The sequence below is a fragment of the Hemiscyllium ocellatum genome, chromosome 14, assembly GCF_020745735.1.
Source record: "Hemiscyllium ocellatum isolate sHemOce1 chromosome 14, sHemOce1.pat.X.cur, whole genome shotgun sequence".
Taxonomy (NCBI): Eukaryota; Metazoa; Chordata; class Chondrichthyes; order Orectolobiformes; family Hemiscylliidae; genus Hemiscyllium; species Hemiscyllium ocellatum.
Window position 1 is genome coordinate 3,025,643 of NC_083414.1, and position 26,000 is coordinate 3,051,642.

The following is a 26,000-nucleotide window of genomic DNA, read 5'->3' on the forward strand; positions in this document are numbered from 1 at the left end:
TGAAGTGTTCCGAGGTGGAAGATGAGGCGTTCTTCCTCCAGGCGTCTGGTGGTGAGGGAGCGGCGGTGAAGGAAGCCCAAGACCTCCATGTCCTCGGCAGAGTGGGAGAGTGAAATGTTGGGCCACGGGGCGGTGTGGTTGATTGGTGCGGGTGTCCCGGAGATGTTCCCTAAAGCACTCTGTAGGAGGTGTCCAGTCTCCCCAATGTAGAGGAGACCACATCGGGAGACACGGATGCAATAAATGATATTAGTGGATGTGCAGGTAAAACTTTGATGAATGTGGAAGGCTCCTTTAGGGCCTTGGGTAGAGGTGAGGGAGGAGGTGTGGGCGCAGGTTTTACAGTTCCTGCGGTGGCAGGGGAAAGTGCCAGGATGGGAGGGTGGGTCGTGGGGGGGCGTGGACCTGTCCAGGTAGACACGGAGGGAACGGTCTTTGCGGAACGCGGAAAGGGGTGGGGAGGGAAATATATCCCTGATGGTGGGGTCTTTTTGGAGGTGGCGGAAATGTTGGCGGATGATTTGGTTTATGCGAAGGTTTGTAGGGTGGAAGGTGAGCACCAGGGGCGTTCTGTCCTTGTTACGGTTGGAGGGGTGGGGTCTCAGGGTGGAGGTGTGGGATGTGGATGAGATATGTTGCAGGGCATCTTTAACCACGTGGGAAGGGAAATTGCGGTCTCTAAAGAAGGAAGTCATCTGGTGTGTTCTGTGGTGGAACTGGTCCTCCTGGGAGCAGATACGGCAGAGGTGGAGGAATTGGGAATACGGGATGGCATTTTTTGCAAGAGGTAGGGTGGGAAGAGGTTTAATCCAGGTAGCTGTGGGAGTCAGTGGGTTTGTAAAAAAAATGTCAGTGTCAAGTCGGTCGTCATTAATGGAGATGGAGAGGTCCAGGAAGGGGAGGGAGGTGTCAGAGATGGTCCAGATAAATTTAAGGGTGGAATGTGTTGGTGAAGCTGATGAATTGCTCAACCTCCTCGCGGGAGCACGAGGTGGCATCAATGTAGCGGAGGAAGAGGTGGGGAGTGGTGCTGGTGTAACTGCAGAAGATGCTACTCTTTAGTCATTATTTATCCCTGATATACCTATGGAAGGCCTTAAGGATTTCCTTCATCCTATCTGTTGACGACTTCTCATGTCACTTCCTGGCTCTTCTTAGCTCTCTCCTTGTGTCTTTCCTGGCTAACACTCAAGTGCCCTAACTGAGCCTTCACATCTCATCCTTACATAAACCTCCTTCTTCCTGTTGACAAGAGGAATGTCTTCTTCTTTAGAATGCCACGGTTTCCTCACTTGACCACTTCCTCCCTGATGCCCTTCTAAACTAAAAACGTCTTGCCTCTTTGTCGTTCACATTCCTCTATTCCCTAACTATTCGTGTATCTGTCAAGATGCCTCTTAAACATAAATCTGTTATAGTTTTCTCTTGTCTATCCATGCCAATGTATAACCTCTGCATGTTTTCTCCCACCATTCATCACGTCATTGTGCCTCTGTCATTTCATTGCTTTCTCCCATATGCTTATCCAATGTCCACTCAAATACATCCACATTAAGCACTGCATCTGGAAGAACATTCCATATTGTCGCCATTCTCTGGATAAAGGTGTTTCTCCTTAATTTTCTGTTCAATTTCTCAGTGTCTACCTATACAATATGAGTTGTTATTTTGGTCTTCCACTAGTGGAAATATTTTGTCTGCTTCTACCCTTCCATAGAAACATAGAAAACAGGAGCAGGAGTGGGCCATTCAGTCTCTTGACTCTGCACTGCCATTCAAAATGATCATGGCTGATCATCCAACTCGGTGCTCTTTCCCACTTTCTCTCCTTGCCATTTGAGCTCTTAGCTCCTTCTTGAAATCTTAGAATGTTTAAGCTTTGACTGATTCTGTGATAGCATATTCCACAGGCTCACCATTCTCTGGGTTGGGAAACCTTTCCTCATCTCAGTCCTAAACGTCATACCTATATCCTTCAACTGTGACCCATGGCTCTGGAATCCCCATCAAGTGGATCCTTCCTGCACCTACCCAACCTAATGCTTGAATGGTCTCCTATCCTGTAATGTATGATTGCATAATGTGTTTCTGTTCCCCAAATTGTCTGTGCTGTCTCACAGCATACCTATGTTCCTTGTTATTCCCTCTGCACTCTCAAAACAGGGGAGTTGAAATCATTGGGTAAAAAATGAGGTCTGCAGATGCTGGAGATCACAGTTGAAAATGTGTTGCTGGTTAAAGCACAGCAGGTCAGGCAGCATCCAAGGAAAAGGAAATTTGACGTTTCGGGCATAAGCCCTTCATCAGGAATGAGGAGAGGGTGCCAGGCAGGTTAAGATAAAAGGTAGGGAGGAGGGACTTGGGGGAGGGGTGATGGAGATGTGATAGGTGGAAGGAGGTCAAGGTGAGGGTGATAGGCCGGAGTGGGGTGGGGGTGGAGAGGTCAGGAAGAAGATTGCAGGTTAGGAGGGCGGTGCCTTGTGGATGAACTCAGATTTCTCCAGTTTCCTCATTTCCCCTCCCCCCACCTTGTCTCAGTCGGTTCCCTCAACTCAGCACCGCCCTCCTAACCTGCAATCTTCTTCCTGACCTCTCCGCCCCCACCCCACTCTGGCCTATCACCCTCACCTTGACCTCCTTTCACCTAACACATCTCCATCGCCCCTCCCCCAAGTCCCTCCTCCCTACCTTTTATCTTAACCTGCCTGGCACCCTCTCCTCATTCCTGATGAAGGGCTTATGCCCGAAACGTCGAATTTCCTATTCCTTGGATGCTGCCTGACCTGCTGTGCTTTAACCAGCAACACATTTTCAACGAGTTGAAATCATTGTATGATTTCAAGCAGTTGGGATTAAAGGCATCAAAGGATATGGTGGAAAAGCAGGAATAGACTTGGGTGAGTTGGATGATCAGCCATGATTATATTGAATAGCAGCGCAGACTCCAAGGGCTGAATGGCCTCCTCTTATTTTCTAGGTTTCTGTGTTATGCAGGCCGTCTGTAATGACTTGTCCTCTTTATCCCATTTCTCCTTAAATCTGTCCAGATTTTCTCATGGATTCTTATTTGAGTATCAGCACGTCCTAACATTGCTCTGCACAAAAATAAACTTTGCCTTGTTTTAGTAAGTTTTATCTCCTTCAGTGATTAACACACCGACCAGTGGAAATAACTTTCCCTTCATCATCATTTGTCATAGCTCAAGCACATGAATTCTGTGAATACCAGGCAGCAGCTGAAACTGATAGGAAAGTGGAGATGAGACCACAGCCAGATCAGTCATGTTCTTCCTGATGCAGACTTGAAGGGTAGAATGGTATACTTATCGTAAAGCCTCTGTTTCTTTCACACATCATACTTCAATTGGACTATTGCTGTTTTCTAACAAACCTGCTCAGGCAGGTTATTACACACCTCTGCAGCAGGTGAGACATGAACCTTGGGCTCCTGGATCAGAGAAGAGGACAGGACTGTAAGAAGTAGAAACAGGAGTCAGCCATTTAGCTCCTTAAACCTGCTCCACCATTCAGTAGGATCATGGCTGATCTGACATTCCTCATTTCCGCTTTTCTCCATAATTCTTAATTCCTCTACTGCTGGACCACTGTCACTGCATCACAAGATCCCTTGTTTTGAATGCACATCATAGATTGACTACAGTTTTTTTTTGGTGAAAATCAGCCTGAACAGAGATATTATCCACCTCTGAAGCAGGTGGGACTTCACTCTGGATCTCCAGGCTCAGAAACAGTGACACTATCACTGTGGTCGCCTGACTATTCAGTCTTACTACCCTGAAGTGATCTTGTACACATTCTAGCAGGTTTTTCCCACCACGAATTCATCCATGGTATTTTTCATCCCATGTTTCCAGTTAATCAAATTATGTGCCATGCCTGCAGACTACCTAAGATGAAGGGGAAGGGACTAAACAAAATGGAGTTGAAAGGAAAAGATAAGTATTTCATACCTGACAGCCAACCTTTCACTAAAAGCATCAAGAGTATTGGTGGCAATGCATGCTCCCTCGCCAAGGACACCCAGGCACAATGTAACCGTGGAAGAGGGGCAAACATGATCCCCTCCACTGCCACTACTGACTCTTTTATGGATATTTTCTAATCAATAGATGTTGTTGCACCCCTCCGGAGCAGGTGGGGCTCAAACCTGGGCCTCCTGCCTTAGAAGTAGGAACACTACTCTGTCTTACTTTTTATTTTTTTTTATCTATAAGTGCCACCACACATAATCGGCAGCTTTTTTCCCCACCGCCAAATCACCTGTGGTAGTTTTCATCTATTATCTTTATTTCTTATGTTCAAATAAAATGTATTCTTCCATTGGAAAAACACGTCAAAGCTGTGTGTTGAGTAGATCTGGTCCATACTTGAAAACAGGGCAACATGCAGATTCTCAGTCTGTCTTTTTTAATAGCCGTCATTTCAGAATAGTGTCTTTGTTAGCTTCAGCAACTGTTTTGCAATGAGCTCAAACTGCTCTCATTTCTGTTTTTCTTCAGCCTCAGTTCTGCTCCCCTATTCAGCAGTAGGCTTTAGATAATTGTTTCACAGCTTAATGATAGAGATGCCAACCAGCAATACTGAGTAGCTAATCACCTTAATGAAAGGTGAGATCTACACTGGAGGAAACACAGCAAGTGTAGGCAAGTCCTTACTGGGACACAGCTTTTTTTTAATGTTTAGCAGTAATTTTACACATAATTATTTTTCCCATGACCAAATCAGCCATGGTTTTTTTAATCTATTGACCAGCATCAATAATTCACCCGTGTTTTCCCATCAGTTAATTTATATGCAAAGCTGAAAAGGGCAAGGAAGGCAGCTCTTATTTGTTCTAATCAACCTGTTCAGCAATGTTATTACGTACCTCTGGAGCAGTTGAGACCTGACCTGGATCTCCTGGCAAAGACGGAGAGACACTACCACTGCACCACAAGAGCTCTTGATTTGATGTGCTTTTTCCTTTTATTTTCTTTTTGTATCCTGAAGTTTTCTTCCCAAAACCAAATCCCACTTGTTTTTTCCATCTATTAAACACCACCAGTAAATCCCCCGTGTATTCTAATTGATTAATTTACATGCATAGCCTCATTAAGGGCATTGATTTGACTTGTCTGTCAGTCACTCCTCAAATGCAGTACAGGTGACTTCAATAATTAAACATTGCAGGTGGCACCTGGCCTAGGCACCGCGTTGTGTGACTGACCTCAGAACGTTTTAGTTGACATTGTAACTGCAGTGGTATCAGTTACCACATTACCATTCATTCCAGCAAGCTGGGTAAGAGGTCACTGCTGGATATGATACTTCCTGAGTGAGAATGATGGTTGCTTTGAATGTCACAACACCACATCAGTTGAAATAACTCAAGGAGATCTGTAAGTGGGTTTGAGAGGGTGAATAACCTGGTATTGTGTGCACACATATTTCATTCAGCTTTGCCTCTTGATGTGTTGCTGTAGATTAAAATGTTATACCAGCAAGTGGAGCTTTGATAGACACCCAGGAGACTGTAACCAAGATATCACAGAATTTCTGTGTATTCATTTAGTTCATTTAGGTAGCACTTTGTCACATGCCAATAAAGTCTTGGCATTAAAAGCTGTTATGCGAATGGATCTGGTAGCAGTCTATTAACAGGCGTGGGAAGATAAACCATTCAATTTGTATCTGTAAAATTCTTGCCTTACCAGAGTATGTCAGTTGTATATGGGGAGTTTTCTAGACAAACAATGCAGCTTGCAGAGTGTTTCACTTGGTATATTTTTTTAATAAAGAGTGGGTTAGCAGAGCTATGTTTTGGATGTAGGTTTGCTTTCAGACATTTCGTCACCGTACTAGGTAACATCATCAGTGAGTCTGGATGAAGCACTTGATAGGGCCTGCTTTCTATTTGTGTTTGGGTTTGTGATGCCATTTCTTGTGGTGATGCAACTTCCTGTTCTTTTTCTCAGGGAGTGGTAAATGGGATCCAAGTCAATGTGTTTGTTGATAGAGTTCCAGTTGGAATCCCATGCTTCCAGGAATTCTCGTGCATGTCTCTGTTTGGCTCATACTTGGATGGATGTGTTGTCCCAGTTGAAGTAGTGTCCTTCCTTATCTGGATGTAAAGATACCAGTGAGAGTGGGTCACGTCTTTCTGTGGCTAGTTGATGTTCATGAATCTTGATGGCTAGTTACCAGGATACATGAATATCAACTAGCCATAAAAAGACATAACCCACTCTCACTACCTTACATACAGATGAGGAAGGACAGCACTTCGACTGGGACAACACATCCACTCTGGGACAAGCCAAACAGAGACATGCACGAGAATTCCTAGAAGCATGGCATTCCAACCGTAACTCTATTAACAAACACATTGACTTGGATCCCATTTACCACCCCCTGAGAAAAAGAACAGGAAATGATATCACCACAGGAAATGACATCACCACAGGAAATGACATCACCAACCCAAGGAAACCCAACCACAAAAATAAAAAGCAGGCCATAACACCAGTGCTTCATCTGGAGGCTCACTGAAGATGTTACCTAGTAGGATGACGAAACATCTTAAAATGAATCTTCCAGCTCAGCGAGAAAACCTACATCCAGAACCTCAACCTGAGCTACAAATCTTCTGAAAACGTGCTAAGAGCTATGTTTTCCTAAAATGTAGTCAGCACCATGATCCTGCCAATATGGATGATGTATTATATTCTGAACAGCAGAAAAGCCAGTCACATGGACTGATATCAAACTGATTTTTCTCCTGCTTAGCTCTCTCACCCATTCCCCAGTACTGTCTCTTGAAGCTGTTGTGATTTGAGTTAGAATTACTGGCAGTCTCATCAAGCTATCTCAACTCCATTTTTTCAATTATAAACCTTCTACTCAGTAGGCATTTTATGGTTCACGGAAGGCATGTGTTGGTGATAGGAATGGAGTCACATCCAAGACTGACCCAACTCTGTTAAATATTCAGTACAGACTTGCCTGCAGGAATTGTTGTTCCAAAGAAGAGTTATATTGGACTCAAACTAGCTGAGTTTCTCCAGACATTTTTTTCTATTTCGAGGGTCACTTGTTAGGAATTGGAGACCTGATTGAATCCCCTTGTGTTTCCCTTCTTTCTTGCCATTGTCCCCAGTGTAGAACAGGATCCTGTTGTCCTCGCTGGTTACCAATGTGCATTTATTTAAACTTGCCTTTCTTGTCTCACCTGGTTTTGGATTGAACAGTGCATCAAGCCTCAGAGCTATCAGAAGGAATCCTTTTAACAGGGCAGAGGAAACTTTGAACGTGTTATTTGTTTAATTTATGAAATGAAATCCCAGATAAATTCTAAAAATAATTTAAGTCAATCCAAACTTTAATACTTAAATTTTTGTCTGATGGACTAATTTAGGGGAGGCAATGGTCCAGTGGTATAATCCCTGGACTATTAATCCAGAGACCTTGGTGATCTCCTGAGGACTCGGGTTTGAATCCTGCCATGGCAGATGTGAAATTTGATATTAAAACACAAATCTGTAATTAAGATTCTAATCCATTGTCGATGGTTGGAAACCCCCATCTCGTTCACTAATGTTCTTTCGGGAAGGAAACTGCTGTCCTTACCTGGTCTGACTCCGGACCGACAGCAATGGGGTTGACTCTTAGACTGCTTTCTGGGTATTTAGGGATGGGAAATAAATGCTGGCCCAGCCAATGATGCCCTTATCCTAGGAATGAATTAAAAAAATGCTGCTTTGATCATTTAAATGCATATTAATTCTCAGCCAGGCCCTTTAGGCTCCTTTGAACAGAACTTGTTTCCTCGTTATATTATTAGATTAAATTGGACACAAATGAAATGGACTAATCTCACTTTTTCAAACATCCAAAAAATTTTTTGTTTGTTTTCCTGCAGAGTTTGTATGCCATCTGCATTCTGCAGTAAATATGTTTTGTTTCCGATGAAGACAGTGGTTCACCAGGCTTGATCACAAGTTGCTGAGATATGAGTGTTGTTATTCAGCAGACTGGTATTGACAGTGTTGCATGGAAGCCATATGGTTCTCACTTGTTTCCCTTTGTGATAATTCATCTGGTGATTGCTGATTCCGTCTCTATGTCACTCAAACCCTCCAGTAGTTCAATACAGAAGCACTTGTTCCACGTCCAACCTTAGATGAATCACTATGTTGTTTAGTTAAATTTTGGGAACAACAAGCGCCTCTTCATCATCCCTGCTGTAATCTGTGTGCTCAGGTTGTCAATTCTGTCCCCACCCCAGCCATTGTCTACACTGAATCTGTGTGTTTGAAGCCTTGTCTTCTTTGTTCCCATGGTCAACTTTCAAACTCTATGTGCTCTCCCACCACCCTATCATCCTCTCACCTCCTTGCAGCTTCCTACCCATCTCCCGGCAGCTGATAAAATAACTTCCATCCTCATCAAGGCTAAACTATTTCTGTGGTCCCCTTGTCAGGTGCACATCCTACACAAATTTCACTTGATGCAAAACTCTTGACTCTAGCACTGAGGCTAGCATCCATTGTCTTCTGCTTTGTGACCACATTGGGTTCCAGTCTAGAATAGATTTTACACTACAATTTCTTACCCTCCCTCTGTTTAATTTCTTTCTTGAAGCTTAGCCGTTTAATCAAGTCATCTTTTCTAATCTCTCCTGCTTTAATTATGCATTTCTGAAGTGGCTTCAAATATTTTTGCATTCATTCTAACAAATAACAACAACTTGCTGTTAAATTGATCGCCCTTGGTGTTTTAACTTGTACACTAACATTCCAAGTTTAATATTCTCTGCTGAGAAAGAACCCTGAACTGAGAGATTCACCTGCTTTAAAGTCCAGTGCTGCCCTTGTACACATTTGGTCACCATGCCTTGGGACTGAGATATCTAAACTTGAGTAAGTTGGATGTATGCCTAGGGGGAGACGAGCTTTCACTGAAAAATAAACAATTATAAGTTTCTGAGCTGCCATAGATTTCCCAGTAGTTTAACTGGTCATCCTTTCAACATGGTTTTGGATGTTTGTGCATGTTGTAAAGTTGACTGATCAGAATCAACATTCTAACCTACAGATGTCACAAAAAATGTCTTGAGAAACAGTTGCTTAAAGCTGTGTGTTTCTAAACTCTGAAGTCATTTTAACTTACAGCCTTCACTAACAATAAGCCTTTTTTTTGTGAGCAACGTTAGACTTGGCTACCAAGGGAGACACGGAGAAGGTGAGGACTCTCTACTTCAGCCCTTCATCCCAATGAGAATGTTGCAATTTCCCCAATTCTAAACTGTTCCATTTCTCTGATTTTAATTGCTCCACCATTAGCGAGTGTTTTTTTTTTGACTACCTGGATCCCAAACTGGGAGTTTTCTCCCTGAGTCTCTGTGCCCCTTATCTACCTCTAAAACACTTATTAAAACGTACATCTTTGTTTTACTGGTAATACACCAAGTTTTCCTTCATCACTACTCTTCATGATCAAGTAGGTTTATCGGCAAGCTTTTAGACACTTGCTTTAGTATCTAATTATATACTTGGTGCCAATTGTGTTTGCTTCCACAAAGTGCATGAATATATTGGTGCTGAGTAAGTATATGTTAAAGGTGCTGAGTAAGTATATGTTAATCTTTTGTGCATCATAAAAAATTCCTAACCTTGTAAAACAGTGCACTATCTGACTTCTCCACGCGGTCATTTGCTGGCATCCCTGTGGCAGCACTGCGCTAAAATATATTTCTTCAAATGTTTCTCTTGTGTTAAGATTCGGTTTTCCTCTCCTTTGTTAGCCACAGACAACCAACACAGTTGAGGAGCCTCTTGACCTGATCCGACTCAGTCTGGATGAGAGAATTTACGTGAAAATGAGAAATGACAGAGAACTTCGGGGGAGACTACACGTGGGTAACTGCTTAGATAATTTCAGTGCCATATTCTTAGTCATTAGAATTGTAGAACTATGGAGGCTTATGGTATCTCTGTGAAAGAGCTATCCAGTTTGTCCCAATCTGTTCTTTGTCCCATAACCTTGTAACCCCTTACCTTCTCAAGTAACTGTCTAATTCATTTTAAAAGTTACAATTTATCCTTTAAAGCAATACATTCTAGTTCTAATGCATTAAAAAGAATCCCCATATCTCCCACATGACTTTCTTGGAAATTATTATAAACAGGTGTCCTCTGGTTACAGACTGTCCATAATTTTTTAACACAGCTGTTATCTTGCATTAGCTGCTCTAGGGAGATAATCCCATCTTCTCCAATATGTCTGGATTGGTGAAGTCCCTCATCACTGGTTTCATTCTTGTCAACCTCCTTTGCCTGCTGGATATTTAAGATCTCTGACTCCACGTAAACACCGAACAATAATGGCAACTCCAGACTGTCACCAGCTGGTGCACATCGTCTCAAGGGAGAATCAGATGCTGGGATTACAATGGAAGGTTGAGCAAGGCCTACCTGGCACATTGACCTTGCAATTTCAGATGGTGTAGGCTTGCTTTGCATTCCAGACATTTATTTGCTTTATATTTAGATCTATATCTTCTTTCTGATCAGGGAAATGTAAAACACTGCTGCATTTATGTCCTATAAGACTGGGTTAAACTACCAGGATGTCAGTCCTGTTCGCTATTTCACAAACAGGAATCTTTACACTTTATCTTTTTACTCATCCATGGGGTGTGGGCATGCTATCTAGGACAGCATTTATTACCTATTCCAGCTGCCTTTGAGAAGGTGCTGGTGAGCTGCCTTGAACTGCTGCTTTCAGTTTTCTGTAGGGATGCCCGCAATTCATCAGAGAGAGAGTTCAAGGATTTCGAAAGCACTGAGGGAATATCTTTCCATGTCAGGATGGTGTTAGAGGGGAACCTGCAGATGGTGTTTTCCTATATATCTACTGTCTTTGTCCTTCTAGGTAGTAAAGGTTGCAGGTTTGAGAGGTGCTTGTTAAGTTATGACTGTGAAGCTTGTAAATGGTATGCACTGATCCTGAGTGCCGGTGGTGGGGTGAGTGAATGTTTATGAATGGCATACTGATTGTGCAGGCTGCCTAGTCCTCATGGTGTCAAGCTTCTTGATGAAGATCATAGAGTGAGTTACTCATTGCAGGATTCCTAACCTCCTGACCTGCTCTTGTAGCAGAGTATTTATAGTCATGCAGGATTAGCAAGGCCAATATACATTCTCAGGATGTGGGCTTTGCTGGAAAGGCAAGCACTTAATGCCTATTCTTACTTGGCCTGAGGTGGTGGTGGTGAACTGCAGCCTTGAACAGCTCTCTGCCTTGTTTATCTGCTGTAGCGGGTTCGTTATGTCACCCACATTGATATGGAAATTGGAATCATCAGTAGGTTGAGACTAGATAAGTACAGTAGGTTTCCTACCCTATTATATGTTAATAAACCAGTTCAAATTTTTGCAATTATCTAATAGATTTTTTAAATCCACTCTGAGGACATTAGAATACTTTTATAGATGTCAAATTTTTATTTCCAGATCCTTTTAAACTGAATTTGAATTCTGAACCTATCGCATATCGGGATGTGAATTTTTATTCTCCAGGTTATTAACTGAGTAGATTAGCCATCATGATATTGTATGGTAATAGATACTAGAGAGAGGTGAAGATTTTACTGCACAGCAGCTTACTGTGATCTGAAATGCTTTGCCTGAAAGGATGATAGAAGCAAATTCAACAGGAACTTTCAAAAGGGAATGGGATTGACAAATGCAAAAGGATATCATGATTACAGAGGAAGAGCTAACATGGTCCAATGGGCCAAAATGTTGCCCCCTGTGCTGCATGATTCTGTGATTATTTGTTAAAATAGACATTTGATTTAAGCTTTCAAAAACAGATTGCATTAATCCTTGCCCATTCCTACTTTCTGGGCAGCTGACCAAAGTCTGTGGCATCTGGACATTTTTTTTGGTGATATTGGTCAGTTTAGAATTTCTATCAAGCTTTGAGTGGTGCTGGAAAAGCAGGTCAGGCAGTTTCTGAGGATCAGGAAAATCGATGTTTTGGGCAAAAGCCCTTCATTCCTGATGAAGGACTTTTGCCTGAAACATCGATTTTCCTGCTCCTCAGATGCTGCCTGACCTGCTGTACTTGTCCAGCACCACTCAAATCTTGATTCTAATCTCCAGCTCTGCCTTTAGAATCCTTGGAAGCTCAAAACAATCTTATTTGTTTCTGTAAATTAGTGGCCCTGGTTTATTAGCAACAATGACCATCGCATTTCGAGCAAAGCCTCAAGTTTTCTCTTTGGATGTGAGAAACAGAATGTGATTCCTCAACATGCTGGCTCGAAACCCTGTAGTCTTACATTACCTGGTCGCTCGATCTGTTTCTCCATTTTATAACTATTGGAAAAGACGAGATTTTGGATGCCAGGAGCGCATTTTAATTTTACTGCCATTTCCTGTACGTTTTGCTTTATTTAAAACTTTTCAGAAGATTAAATATTCAGCAAACATGGGGGGGGGGGGAAATGTACGGGTGCAGGGGGGGGGAGAATGTACGGGTGCAGGGGGGGGGGGAGAATGTACGGGTGCGGGGGGGGGGGGGAGAATGTACGGGTGCAGGTATTTGCCATTTTGTAACATTGAATTCCATACAGAGGAGTAGGCAATCAAGGCTGAAAGATCAATGATTTTGGGAATAAAATACCAAAATTTCATTGGCAGAAAAAGAACATTAGAAGAAACACAGAACAGTGGAAAAAAAATGGCTTTACAACCAATGAAGTACTTGAGAAGCCACGTGAAAATGTGGAAGCCAGCTGATGCACACCATGCTCCCTCAAGTGGCAGCATGATCAGTGACCAGATTTTTAGTAATTTGATTGAGGGATAAATTTTCACCAGAATGCTGGGGAGAATTTCAATTCTTTGCAATAATGTTCTTTAATGCCCACCTGGGAGGGCAAAGTGGATCTTATTTAAACTCTAATTTGAAGTCAGCCCTTGTGCCCACGCAGAGCTCATTGCTGCATCTGGAGTTTTTGTTAGGATATGAACCAAGATCACTGGAGCAGGGACTGAATCCACAAGCTTTTGACTCCAGTGCGAGTACAACCAGCTGAGCTGTCTTTGATGCTCGAAGATCCAACTTTAATTTATTTAAGCTTCAGAGAAGCCTTACTTTTCTGGGAAAGAAAGGTACTGGTGGTGAAAAGAATGTTGAGAATGAGAAATGTATTGGTCAAAGAAAGCATTTCGCACAAGAAGCTGTTCATATGAAGTCAAGAATCATAGAGATGTACAGCACGGAAACAGACCCTTCGGTCCAACCCGTCCACGCCGACCAGATATCCCAACCCAGTCTAGTCCCACCTGCCAGCATCCGGCCCATATCCCTCCAAACCCTTCCTATTCATATACCCATCCAGATGCCTCTTAAATGTTGCAATTGTACCAGCCTCCACCACTTCCTCTGGCAGCTCATTCCATACACGTACCATCCTCTGTGTGAAAAAGTTGCCCCTTAGGTCTCTTTTATATCTTTCCCCTCTCACCCTAAACCTATGCCCTCTAGTTCTAGACTGCCCGAACCCAGGGAAAAATCGTTGTCATGTAACGGAAAACCGTTAACAAAAACATTTGGAGGGATTGAGTAGTCAAGTTGGTTTTCAACAGAAAAGTAATGCAGAGTTAGCAATAGCAAAATGGGTTAAATAGCCCCTGTGCTGCAAGTCAGTTGCCAGAAAGGGGCAGTACATTTTTATGAGATGTTGCTGTCATACACAAAGTTTATTCTGCTTTTGTTGAAAGTTATTTTTCATCAGGAATTAAGCCCAAGGTTGAGTGAGGTGGTAGATAATTTGATTAACCATCATGATGTTCATTAGTTTTGTGTGGTTTTATTAGAAACTCTCTATCCTTCTAATGCAGACTGCCATGCAAACATATCACACTGTCATTACACCCTCCAGCCAGCAGGGGTGCATTGCTATCTTCATCAGGAAATGTAGTTGCACTGTGACTAACTTACATGTGGGAATAGTTTTTCTCATGATGTTCAGAAGAGATTGATATGTATCTGGTTATGTGCAAATTTCTCAGCAGTTTGAAGTTTCGTATCATCTCTTGCAGAATAATGCATGTTCTCTTTGCAAATGCAGGCCTACGATCAGCATTTAAACATGATTTTGGGTGATGTTGAAGAAACTGTTACAACTGTAGAAATCGATGAGGAAACATATGAGGAGATATACAAAGTAAGTGTGTACGTCTGTCCCTATGAATAGAATTGAGGTAGAGGTGCTGGTCTTTTGGCCCATTCAATTCATGCCAGCTCTGTGTAGCACAATTTAATCAATCTTATTTCTTGTTTGACACCTGTATCCAGCAAATATATTTTCTTTAGTGCCCATCCAGTTTCCTTTTGAAATTATTGAGCACCCTTGCTTTTTGCAGTAATTTCAGTGTGTTACTGCTTGCAGCACTGGAAGTTACACCCTAACATTTCCTTGCTTCTCTTACTCAAACAATAAATTGGTGTCACCTGGTCCTTATACCACCAGTGAATAGGAACATCTTTTCTTTGTCTACCTTACCCACACCCGTTGTCATCACATGCACCTCAATAAATTCTCCCTTTATTCTCCTTTGACCCAAGGAGAATAGCCCTGGTTTCACCAGCTTAACATTTGAGCTAATCATCCTTAATCCTTTCTGATAAATCTTTGTAACAGCTCAAGATCTTACATCCTGAATAAAATACTCTGGTTTGGCCTAACCAAAACTTTATAAAGATTCAGCAGGTTTTCTCTTATACTGTTATCTCTTATTTTGTTGTTATACTTTAGTTTGAAAGCCCATGATCCCATCTGTTTTGTTGGTTACCTTTGTGAAAGGAAAAAAATACGAGTCCTATTGTCTTCAAGGCTCTATGCACATGAATTTCCAAATCTCTCTGTCCCTGCAATTCTTCACATTTGTGCCATTAAGTCTGTTTTGCTTCTCCCTATCCTTTTGGCCAAGGTGCATCACCTCATACATCTCTGTATTAAATTCTCTCTGTCACATATCTGCCCATTCTGCTAGCTATTTAATCTTATTTTCCAGTATGCAAACCGTGTATATCTAGCAAAAGAGTGTAAAGGTGTTGGTGTTGGACTGGGGTGGACAAGGTCAGAAGTAACATGGTGCTAGACTTCACCTGACAAAGGGGCAGGGCTCTGAAAGCTTGTGATTGCAAATAAACCTGTTTCACTGTAACCTGGTGTTGTGTGACTTCTGACCTTGTAGCAAAAAAAGGCAGTGGTCTTACATAGCCTTGATCCTAACTGTGTATACCACCCTTCAGTCTGAAAAATAACCATTTGCTTCAACTCCCTGTTTTCTGTCCTCATGACAATTTTTTAAATCCAAGCCAACACTGACTTTCCTATTATGTGAACTAGGATTTTGGTGACCAGCTTTTTATATAATACTTTGCCAAACAAACGTTTCAAATTCATAAAAACAGCACCCATTGCATTCCCTTCACTGCATCATGCTTGTTGGAAGGAATTCTGCCTTCTATCAGGGGCATTGAGATTGGTCTTTGCATTCAGCGTTGGAAAGTGTAGTCTTCAATACCCACTACAAAAACCATGCCCATCATTCTATACCCAGTCACAGTTACATGAATGTGAAAGATGCCAGGTGAAAACAGAACTCCTTCAGGATGGTTCGGAAACAATGTGAGGGAGACCTGACAGTCTAAATCTTTGTCACTTCTGAACCAGTCCTTGGTTGAACACCTGTCTCAGTGAAGATTTGGATGTTAGACTGATGTGACTCAGTGCCAACAATATATAGGGAGCTTGTGTTTACAACTGAAACATTGGTAATTCATACAGAAGATTGTGGTCACTCCATTGAATATACTAAGTGTAAGATTTTCAGACAAGGATATCACAGGGTGGGAGGAGTGGCGCTAATGTACCAGATCAACCAAGATTATATTGAGTGGGAGAATGGCTACAAGGGCCATAAAGTCTACTTCTTTTTTTCTTCTTGATCTTTCAGAGTCCCAATCTGTACACGTAGCAGTGTTATCCCAGGGTCCTTCATCTCACTGTCTCTAGCGGTTTAGCTCTGGTTGTATTGTGTGGTTCACCAGTTCTTTGAGATTTCTGTCAGCTCCACCCTTGAATTCTCTGCCACTGTGATGATGCACTGTTCTAAGGCAAAGGAAGCTGGACATTGCAGCTTCCATGAACATAACTGGAGAGTTCCAATACTTCCTGTGTGTGAGGAGCACTCGTTAATGTTTTGGTAAGGGTCACAACCAGCATTGCAACAGAGTAACAATCTGTAGTGCTCTGTACCACTATTTGAAAGCAACTCTAGGCCTGGGCCTGGTATGTTTGTATATTCAAACATATGATTAGGAACAAGGGTAGGCCATTCAGCCCCTCAAGTGTGCTGTGGGGCTGAATGAGATTATGGCTAGGAGAAAGTGAGGTCTGTGAGGATTCCTGATGACTGGCTAATGCCCGAAACGTTGATTCTTCTGCTCCTCAGATGCTACCTGACCTGCTGTGCTTTTCCAGCACCACACTCTCGAACAAGATTATGGTTGTTCTGATTGTAACCTCAAATCCATATTCCCGTCAATCCCTGATGACCTTTCAACCTTTTGCTTTATAAGAATTTAATTTGCTCCCTTAAAAATATGAGGTCTTTGTTTCCACTGCCTTTTGAAAAGGTGAGTTTCAAAGAGAGACAAACGTCTGCAGGAAAAACCTCTGCCTGTCTCTTTTAAATGTGCAATGCCTGATGAGCTTATGCTCAAAGCGTTGATTCGATGCTACCTGACCTGCTGTGCTTTTCCAGCACCACACTCGCCACTCTGATCTCCAGCATCTCAGTCCTCACTTTCTCCCAGTGCCTGATTTTTAAATAGTTTTATGCTCTTCCATAAGCAGAAACATCCTCCCCACATCTACCTTTCAAGACTGCTCAGGATATTAACTGCTTCAATCTGAGTGTTCTAAACTCCAGGGGATATTCCAGCCAGCCTGTCCAACCTTTCCTCATAAGACCGTAGGAGGAGAAATTAGGCCATTCAGCCCATCAAGTCTGCTCTGCCATTCAATCATGGCTGATAAGTTTCTTAACCCTATTCTCCTTCTTTCTCCCAGTAACCCTTGATCCCATAGAAACTCATGAACCTATCTGTCTCAGTCTTAAATACACCCTGTGACCTGGCCTCCATAACCTTCTGTGGCAATGAATTCCATGGATTCACCACTCTCTGGCTTAAAAAGTTTCTCTTTATCTCCGTTCTAAAGGGTATGTCTTCGGGTCCTAGTCTCTCCTACCAATGGAACCGTCACCTAACCATCTAACCTGACCAGGATGAATATTTTCCATCAACCACCACCCTCTGTCCTCTTTCAGCTAGCCAATTTCTGATCCAAACTGCTAAATCACCCTCAATCCCATATCTCTGTATTTTGTATAATAGCCTACCATGGGGCATCTTATCAAACGCCTTACTAAAATCCATATACACCACATCGACCGCTTTACCGTCGTCCACCTGTTTGGTCACCATCTCAAAGAACTCAATAAAGGTTTGTGAGGCACAACCTACCCTTCACAAAAACGTGTTGACTATCCCTAATCAACTTATTCCTTTCTAGCTGATTATAAATCCTCTCTCTCATAATGTTTTCCAACACTTTACCTACAACCGAAGTAAGGCTTACTGGTCTATAATTACCAAGGAGACAACATTTGCTATCGTGCAGTCTTCTGGCACTATTCCTGTAGACAATGACGACGTAAAGATCAAAGGCAAAGGCTCTACAATCTTCTCCCTGGCTTCCCAGAGAATCCTAGAGTAAATCCCATCCGGCCCTATTTTCACACTTTCCAGAATTGCTAACAACACCTCCTTGTGAACCTCAATCCCATCCAGTCTAGGAGCCTGTATCTCAGTATTCTCCTCAACAACATTGTCTTTTTCATGTGTGAATACTGATGAAAAGTATTCATTTAGCGCTTCCTCTATCTCCTTAGTCTACACTCACAACTTCCTACTACTATCTTTGCTTGACCCTAATCTTTCTCTAGCCATTCTTTTATTCCTGATATACCTATGGAAGGCCTCAGGGTTTTCCTTGATCCTATCTGTCAACGACTTCTCATGTCCCTCCTGGCACTTCTTAGCTCTCTCTTTAGGTCTTTTCTGGCTAACTTGTAACTCTCAAGGGCCCTAACTGAGCCTTCACATCTCATCCTAACACAAGCTGCCTTCTTCCTCTTGACAAGAGATTTAACTTCTTTAGTAAACCACAGCTTCCTCACTTGACCACTTCCTTCCTGCCTGAGAGGTACATACTTATCAAGGAAATGCAATAGATGTTCCTTGAATAAGCTCCACATTCAATTGTGCCCATTCCCTGCAGTTTCCTTTCCGTCCTATGCATCCTAAATCTTGCCTAATCTTAAATGCCTTTTCCCCCAGCAATAACTCTTGCCCTGCAGTATATACCTATCCCTTTCCACTAAAGGAAACATAACCAAATTGTGATCACTATCACCAAGGTGCTCACCCACCTCAAATCTACCGGCTCCTCCTTCATGCCTTTGTAGTTGCCTTTATACAGCTGTATCACCATTACCTCTGCTTCTATCTTCTCCCTCTCAAATTGCCGAGTAAATTTGATGTTATGATCACCGTCTCTCATGGCTTCCTTCACCTGAAGCTCCCTTATCAATTTCGACTCATTGTGCGACACTAAATCCGGAATTGCCTGTTCCCTAGTGGGCTCTACCACAAGCTGCCCCAAAAAGCCATCCCATAGACATTCCACAAATTCCTTTTCTTACAATCCACTGCAACCTGATATTCCCAATCCAGCTTTAACTTTGCCTTTCCTACACGTCTTTTCTATCTCCTGGTGTATCTTGCACCCGAGCTCCTGATTACTGTTTGGAGGCCTGTACATGATTCCAACTATGGTTTTTTTTAACCTTTGCAGTTCGTCAACCCACAACGATTGTACACCATCTGACCCTACTTCGTTTCTATTGGTATAATTTCATTTCATTCTAATAAGGCAACCCCACCCACCTGCCTATCTTTTTGATAGGATGTATATCCTTGAATACTCAGCTCCCAATCCGATCTCCTTGCAGCAATGTCGATGTGATGCCCAACACGTCATACCTGGCAAATTCAATCTGTGCCACAAGCTTATTTACCTTATTCCTTGTCCTGCGTACATTCACCTACCCAAATCAATTATTAGTCTAGTAAACCTCTTAACTTCCTCCAACGCGTTTATATTCTTCATAAATAAAATGACCAATATTGTACACAACACTCCAGATTTGGTCTCCCCAGTGCTCTATATAACTGATGTATAACATCCTGACCTTTGTATTCAGTTCCCCTTCTGATAAATTAGAGCATTCTATTAGTTTTCCTAGGTACTTGCTGTACTTGCTTTTGCGATTCATGCACAAGGGAACCCAGGTCGCACTGCATTTCAGAGCTCTGAACACTTACCATTTATATAATATGCATTTTTAAATTTCATATTTTCCCACATTGTGCTCCATTTGCCAGATCTTTTCCCACTCGTTAAACCTATCTATATATTTTTGTAACCTCCTTTCGTCCTTTTTGTAACTTAGTTTCTTACCTATCTTCGTGTCATCAGCAAATACAGCAACCACACCTGTTCCTTCATTTAGATCGTTTAGGTAAACGTTGAGATGCCGACACCGATCCTTATTCCACAGCACTCATTGCATCTTATCAATCTGGAAAAGATCCTTCTCACCATACTACAGAGGAACTTCCATTATCTGGCATTTGATTATCCAGACAAGATCGCAAGGTCCTGATGCTTGGCTGAAGTGTGTTATCTGGCATTTGATTATCTGACAAAATACTCCCCGCCCGAGGCATTTGGATAATCGAGGTTCCTCTGTAATAGGCTACACCCTACATCATGAATTTTTAATGTCAGCAATAAGCTTTGAATTTGGCATCTGAACAAATACCTTCTGGTAATCTAAGTACAGTACTTCCACAGGTTCCCCGTTATCCACACAGTGAGCTACCTCCTCTAAGCACTCACTCTGTGCTGTGTCAAGAAGAGTATTTACTGAGGAAAACCAAAGATTTTCGCTGCAGGATGACTGTTGGAAGCATCCTGTTTCTAAGCTTGAATAATGCTGTGATATTAATAATTTGTTGCTGCCTTCTGCTGACGACAGTAGGAAGGGACTCTCATGATGAAGACAATGAATGAAGCCTAGAGAACAGTGCTCCAGACATGCTCCAATGAGAGAACAGTAGAATACCAGTGGCCCCATATTACAAGTGCCACTATCTTTGTTTTGAATTGGGATTTCCATGTTTAATGACAATAAAAGGATTGCAATGCTGCAGCATGTCAAGTACCAGGGTTATTTGACTAAATTCTTCAAACAGGTGCCACCCATCATACTTTTAAAACACCAAAACCACAGTCATTAGGAGTATCATTTAGGTTTCCATCACGTGGTGTGAGTGCTGGATAGTTTGTCCCACTGAGGCAAGGAAGGGATGGAAGGGTGAAGGAACCTTGGGTGATAAGGGATGTCAAACGTCTTGTCAAGAGGAAGAAGGAAGCTTACTTAAGGTTGGGGAGACAAGGATCAGACAGGGCTTTAGAGGGTTACAAGGTAGCCAGGAAGGAACTGAAGAATGGACTTAAGAGAGCTAGAAGGGGGCATGAGAAAGATTTGGCAGGTAGAATTAAGGAAAACCCAAGGCATTCTACACTTATGTGAGGAACAAGAGGATGCCCAGTGACGGTAGGGAACTGTGCCTGGAGTCAGAGGAGAGAAGGGAGATCTTTAATGAATACTTTGCTTCAGTATTCACTAGCGAGAGGCACATTGTCATTTGTGAGGACAGCGTGAAACAGGTTGATGTTAAAAAGGAGGATGTGCTGGAAATTTTGAAAACATGAGAATAAATAAGTCGCCTGGGCCAAATGGGATACACCCAAGATTACTACGGGAAGCGAGAGAAGAGATTGCTGCGCCTTTGGTGATGATCTTTGCATCCTCACTATCCACTGGAGTAGTACCAGGTGGTTGGAGGGTGGCAAATGTTATCCCCTTGTTCAAGAAAGTGAATAGAGATAATCCTGCAAATTACAGATCAGTTAGTCTTACGTTGTTGGTGGGCAACTTATTGGAGAGGATTCTGAGAGACAGGATTTCTAATTATTTGGAAAAGCATAGCTTGATTAGAGGTAGTCAGCCTAGCTTTGTGAGGGGCAGGTCATGCCTCACAAACCTTGTTGTCGTCTTTGAGGATGTGACAAAACACTTTGATGAAGGTAGAGCAGTCGATGTGGTTCTCTGTGATTATAGCAATGCATTTGATTAGGTTCCCCATAGTAGGATCATTCAGCAAGTAAGCTGGCATGGGATGGAGGGAAATTTGGCTGACTGGGTACAGAATTGGCTGGCCCGTAGAAGTCAGATAGATGGAAAGTATTCAGCCTGGAGCTCGGTGATCAGTGATGTTCCGCAGGATACTGTCCTTGGGTTTCTGCTTTTTGTGATTTTTATAAATGACTTGGATGAGCAAGTAGAAGGGTGGGTTAGTAAGTTTGCCAGTGACATGAAGGTTGGTGGAGTTGTGGATAGTTTGGAGGGCTGTTGTAGGTTGCAACAGGACATTGACAGGATGTAGAGCTGGTTGATAAGTGGCAGATGAAATTGTGGAAAAGTGTGAAGTGATTCATTTTGGAAGGTCGAATTGAATGCCAATTACAGGATTAAAGGCAGGATTCTTGGCAGTGTGGAGGAGCAGAGGGATCTTGGGGTCCCCATCCATAGATCCCTCAAAGTAGCCACCCAAGTTGATAGTGTTGTTAAGGTGGTGTATGGTGTGTTGGCTTTCATTAGTAGGGGGATTGAGTTTGAGCTGTGAGGTTATGCTGAAGACCTATAAAGCCCTGGTTAGACCACACTTGGAATAGAGGTGTACATTAGGAAGATTTAAACAATCCGTAGATAAGCACATGGATGATTTTGGGTAGTGTAGGGGGAACGAGCTGAGAATATTTCACAGGTTGGCGCAACATCGAGGGCCAAAGGGCCTGCCCTGCGCTATATTCTATGTTCTAAGATGATAAGAGGCAGAGATTTCCCCCAGAGCGGAAATGGCTATCACAAAGGGTATAATTTTAAGGTAATTGGAGGAAGGTTTAGGGAGATGTCAAGAGGTAGCTCCTTAACGCAGAGAGTGGTGGGTGTGTGGAATGCACTGCCTGTGGTAACAGAGTCAGAGACATTAGGGACATTTAAGTGGTTCTTGGAAAGGCACATGAATGATAGTAAGATGAAGGGTATGGAAGTTAGTTTGATCTTTGAGTCAATGAAAGATTGATACAACATTGAGAGCCAAAGGGCCTGAACTGTGCTGTACTCTTCTATGTTCTATATTAATAGGGTCTACAGATAACACAGATCGTGTGTGTATGTTGCAAGTGTGTCAACTTAGCAAAATGGGTGACAGTGTTCTCTGGTCCATTGGTTAAATTATTACCTGAGAAATCAGTCATCCGTCCTTATTGATGACTTAAACAAAAACTTGACAGTGAAATGTCAGTGATCATTGACTGGTGCATTCTTCATTGTAATACCTCTACCAATGAGATTCTACTTGCCATCCAATCAGCATTCTCCTTTCGTAATATAATTGTTCCCTTTACTTTGGCATTTCTTGTGATATTGTTCAGATGAATACAAGATGAAAAGCTTTCACAAAATGTCAAACAGCTGGAGAGCCCACTGTTTTAAATATCCAATGTACAGGACCTATCGGCAGATCGACAGCATCTGGCACGCACCCTCTGCTCCCTTCCATTAGATGGTTTACTCAATTAGCAAGCTGATCTCAACGTTTTAAAAAATGTTTTGTTCTCAATCTGTTTTCCCTTTCTCTCCCCAGTCCACCAAGAGAAATATTCCAATGCTGTTTGTCCGTGGTGATGGTGTTGTTCTAGTGGCGCCTCCACTAAGAGTTGTTTAAACACAGCCAGCTGAGCGTTATGGACTAAATTTCAACCTGGGTTTATATCTTTCAGTTTATGGAGAGAATACTCTGATATTATTTTTATAAAATGTACCTCGATATTGTGAGGTTTGTACCTGTAGTTTACTTTTGATTATTTACCGTGAACAGTTGAGTAAATAAAATATTTTCATTTGATTTAATAAAGGTTGATCTTTCAATTCTACACCTTAATTTTCAGCTGCGCTTTATTCATCTACTGAACTTGACTTCTAGCTGTCTAACCCAGTATCATCCACTGACTAGCCGCAGGTAAGGTGTCAGGGTATGCATCTTTAAATCTCTCGCAGTAATTTTAGTAGAGCTTATGGTCTCGTGCACAATCGAGGTAAACATACATAACACATGGCTATTTAGTGAACAAACATTTCTTGATGCTTGGTAGCCAGGGAAGGAAAGCAGTCATTCCCTCTGCTTGTTGTGTCTCAGGTGTTATTGGCAAACGCAGAAAGGTTATAGCTCAGGTACATTGAGTAATGAGCTCATCTGACCAAGAATGGTATCTATTACTCATTTTTAATTTACTAATTAGCCACATGTCTAGAGGTTTAACGTATCGCCGACCTTGCAGAAACATCATTAACTTGCTTTGAGTTTGCGTCTTCCACAGTGGCTGGAGTATTGTCTAATGTGGAATAGAAGATTGCACACCAGGGTTGTGTCTGTTTTAGTGTCTGGGTTGTAGTGGGGCAGGTCTGGATCCCATAGCTAGCTAACCCTTTGTTTGCTATTCTGTGCTCAGAGTAGGGGAATGGGTCTGCGTGGGTTGCGCTTCGGGTTGGTGTGGACTTGTTGCGCAGAAGGGCCTGTTTCCACACTGTAAGTAACCTAATCTAGCCTACAGCACAGGAACAGGCCAATCAACTGGTCCCAATTTTAATGAATCAAAGGATTACTGCAGTGCAGAAGGAGGGCATTCAGCCCATCATGTCTGTCATAGCTCTCTAAATGAGTAATTCACTTAGTTCCCTGAGCATTTTTCCTTTTCAGTAAACAGTCTGATTTATTCATGAATGCTTAGATTGAGCCTTGTTTGACCACACTGTCAGGCAGTGCATTCCAGACCATGCTCCCTGTATGACACACAATACTTTTGCTCCAGGTGAGCCTCTTTCCCCTTCACTCCATTGCATTCTATCAACACAAACTTCTATCTCTTCCTCCGTTGAGTTTACCTAACTATCTCGTAGATATATCTGTTTCTTGCCTCAGACAGCCTCTGTGATATTGTTTCACATTCCTCACCACCATCTTGGTAAAGGTGTTTCTCCTGCATTCTTGATTGTTTTTATTGGTGACTTTCTTATGTTTATGTTCTGAACTTGCAGTTAATCCGGAACTTTACCTGGTGCTGAAGAGATGAATAGTAAGGGTGAAGTTCAGCGACAAGCGCTGTATATAAAGTTCTTAGGTGTGGCTGGGGGTAGTTGTTTTTGGTGCTGGTTCCTATTGCTGAACTATTGATGGCCAGGGTACAGCACACTTGGTTTTGATATGATTTATTGCCATCATGTGTACCTATGTACAGTGAAAAGCTTTGTTTGCGAGCGGTACAGACAGATCATAGTAAGCAAGAGCACACATATCACGGGGTGCTTAGACAGAGTGAGGTATACAGGTTACACTGGGATCAGCATTAACAAGATCAACGTTATTTAAAATTAGAGGATCTGTTCATCATCTAATAACAGCAGGGAAGACACTTTCTCAAACCTGTTAATGCATGTGTTCAGGCTTCTGTATCTTCTGCCTGACAAAAGAGTCATGGAGTCATAGAGATGTGCAGCACGGAAACAGACCCTTCGGTCCAACTCGTCCATGCCGACTAGATATCCCAACCTCATCTAGTCCCACCTGCCAGCACCCAGCCCATATTGCTCCAAACCCTTCCTATTCATATACTCTCCAAATGCCTTTTAAATGTTTCAATTATACTGGCCTCCACCACTTCCTCTGGCAGCTCGTTCCATACACGTACCATCCTCTGCGTGAAAAAGTTGCCCCTTAGGCCTCTTTTATTTCATAACATCTTTCCGCTAAGAAGGAGTCTAGAACTGCAGGCAATATTCCAACAGTGGCCTCACCAATGTCCTGTACAGCTGCAACATGACCTCCCAACTCCTGTACTCAATACTCTGATCAATAAAAGAAAGCATACCAAACACCTTCTTCACTATCCTTAGTGGGCGGCACGGTGGCACAGTGGTTAGCACTGCTGCCTCACAGCGCCTGAAGACCCGGGTTCAATTCCCGACTCAGGCGACTGACTGTGTGGAGTTTGCACGTTCTCCCCGTGTCAGCGTGGGTTTCCTCCGGGTGCTCCGGTTTCCTCCCACAGTCCAAAGATGTGCGGGTCAGGTGAATTGGCCATGCTAAATTGCCCGTAGTGTTAGGTAAGGGGTAAATGTAGGGGCGTGGGTGGGTTTCGCTTCGGCGGGTCGGTGTGGACTTGTTGGGCCGAAGGGCCTGTTTCCACACTGTAAATCTAATCTAATCTAATCTATCCTATCTACCTGCGACTCCACTTTCAAGGAGCTATGAACCTGCACTCCAAGGTCTCTTTGTTCAGCAACACTTCCAAGGACCTTACCATTAAGCGTATAAGTCGTGCTAAGATTTGCTTTCCCAAAATGCAGCACCTCGCGTTTATCTGAATTAAACTCCATCTGCCATTTCTCAGCCCATTGGCCCATCTGGTCAAGATCCCGTTGTAATCTGAGGTAATCTTCTTCACTGTCCACTACACCTCCAATTTTGATGTAATCTGCAAACTTACTAACTTTACCTCTATGCTCACATCCAAATCATTTATATTAATGATGAAAAGTAGTGGACCCAGCACCGATCCTTGTGGCACTCCACTGGTCACAGGCCTCTAGTCTGAAAAATGA

The 26,000-nt window shown here is 42.6% G+C and overlaps 1 protein-coding gene and 1 pseudogene across 1 annotated transcript in view; one reads left to right on the top strand and one right to left on the bottom strand.

The window, feature by feature from the left end:
* Positions 1-23,275, top strand: part of lsm3 (LSM3 homolog, U6 small nuclear RNA and mRNA degradation associated) — a 30,301-nt gene extending 7,026 nt beyond the window's left edge. Inside the window, exons 2-4 of the mRNA XM_060835057.1 lie at positions 9,803-9,913; positions 14,144-14,239; positions 22,987-23,275. Of these exons, the coding sequence (XP_060691040.1) occupies positions 9,803-9,913; positions 14,144-14,239; positions 22,987-23,067 (288 nt within the window). The 3' untranslated portion in view covers positions 23,068-23,275. The remainder of the gene's footprint in view (positions 1-9,802; positions 9,914-14,143; positions 14,240-22,986) is intronic.
* On the bottom strand, positions 4,439-9,721 carry LOC132822195 (ATP synthase subunit e, mitochondrial-like; annotated as a pseudogene).
* Positions 23,276-26,000: the final 2,725 nt, after the last annotated feature.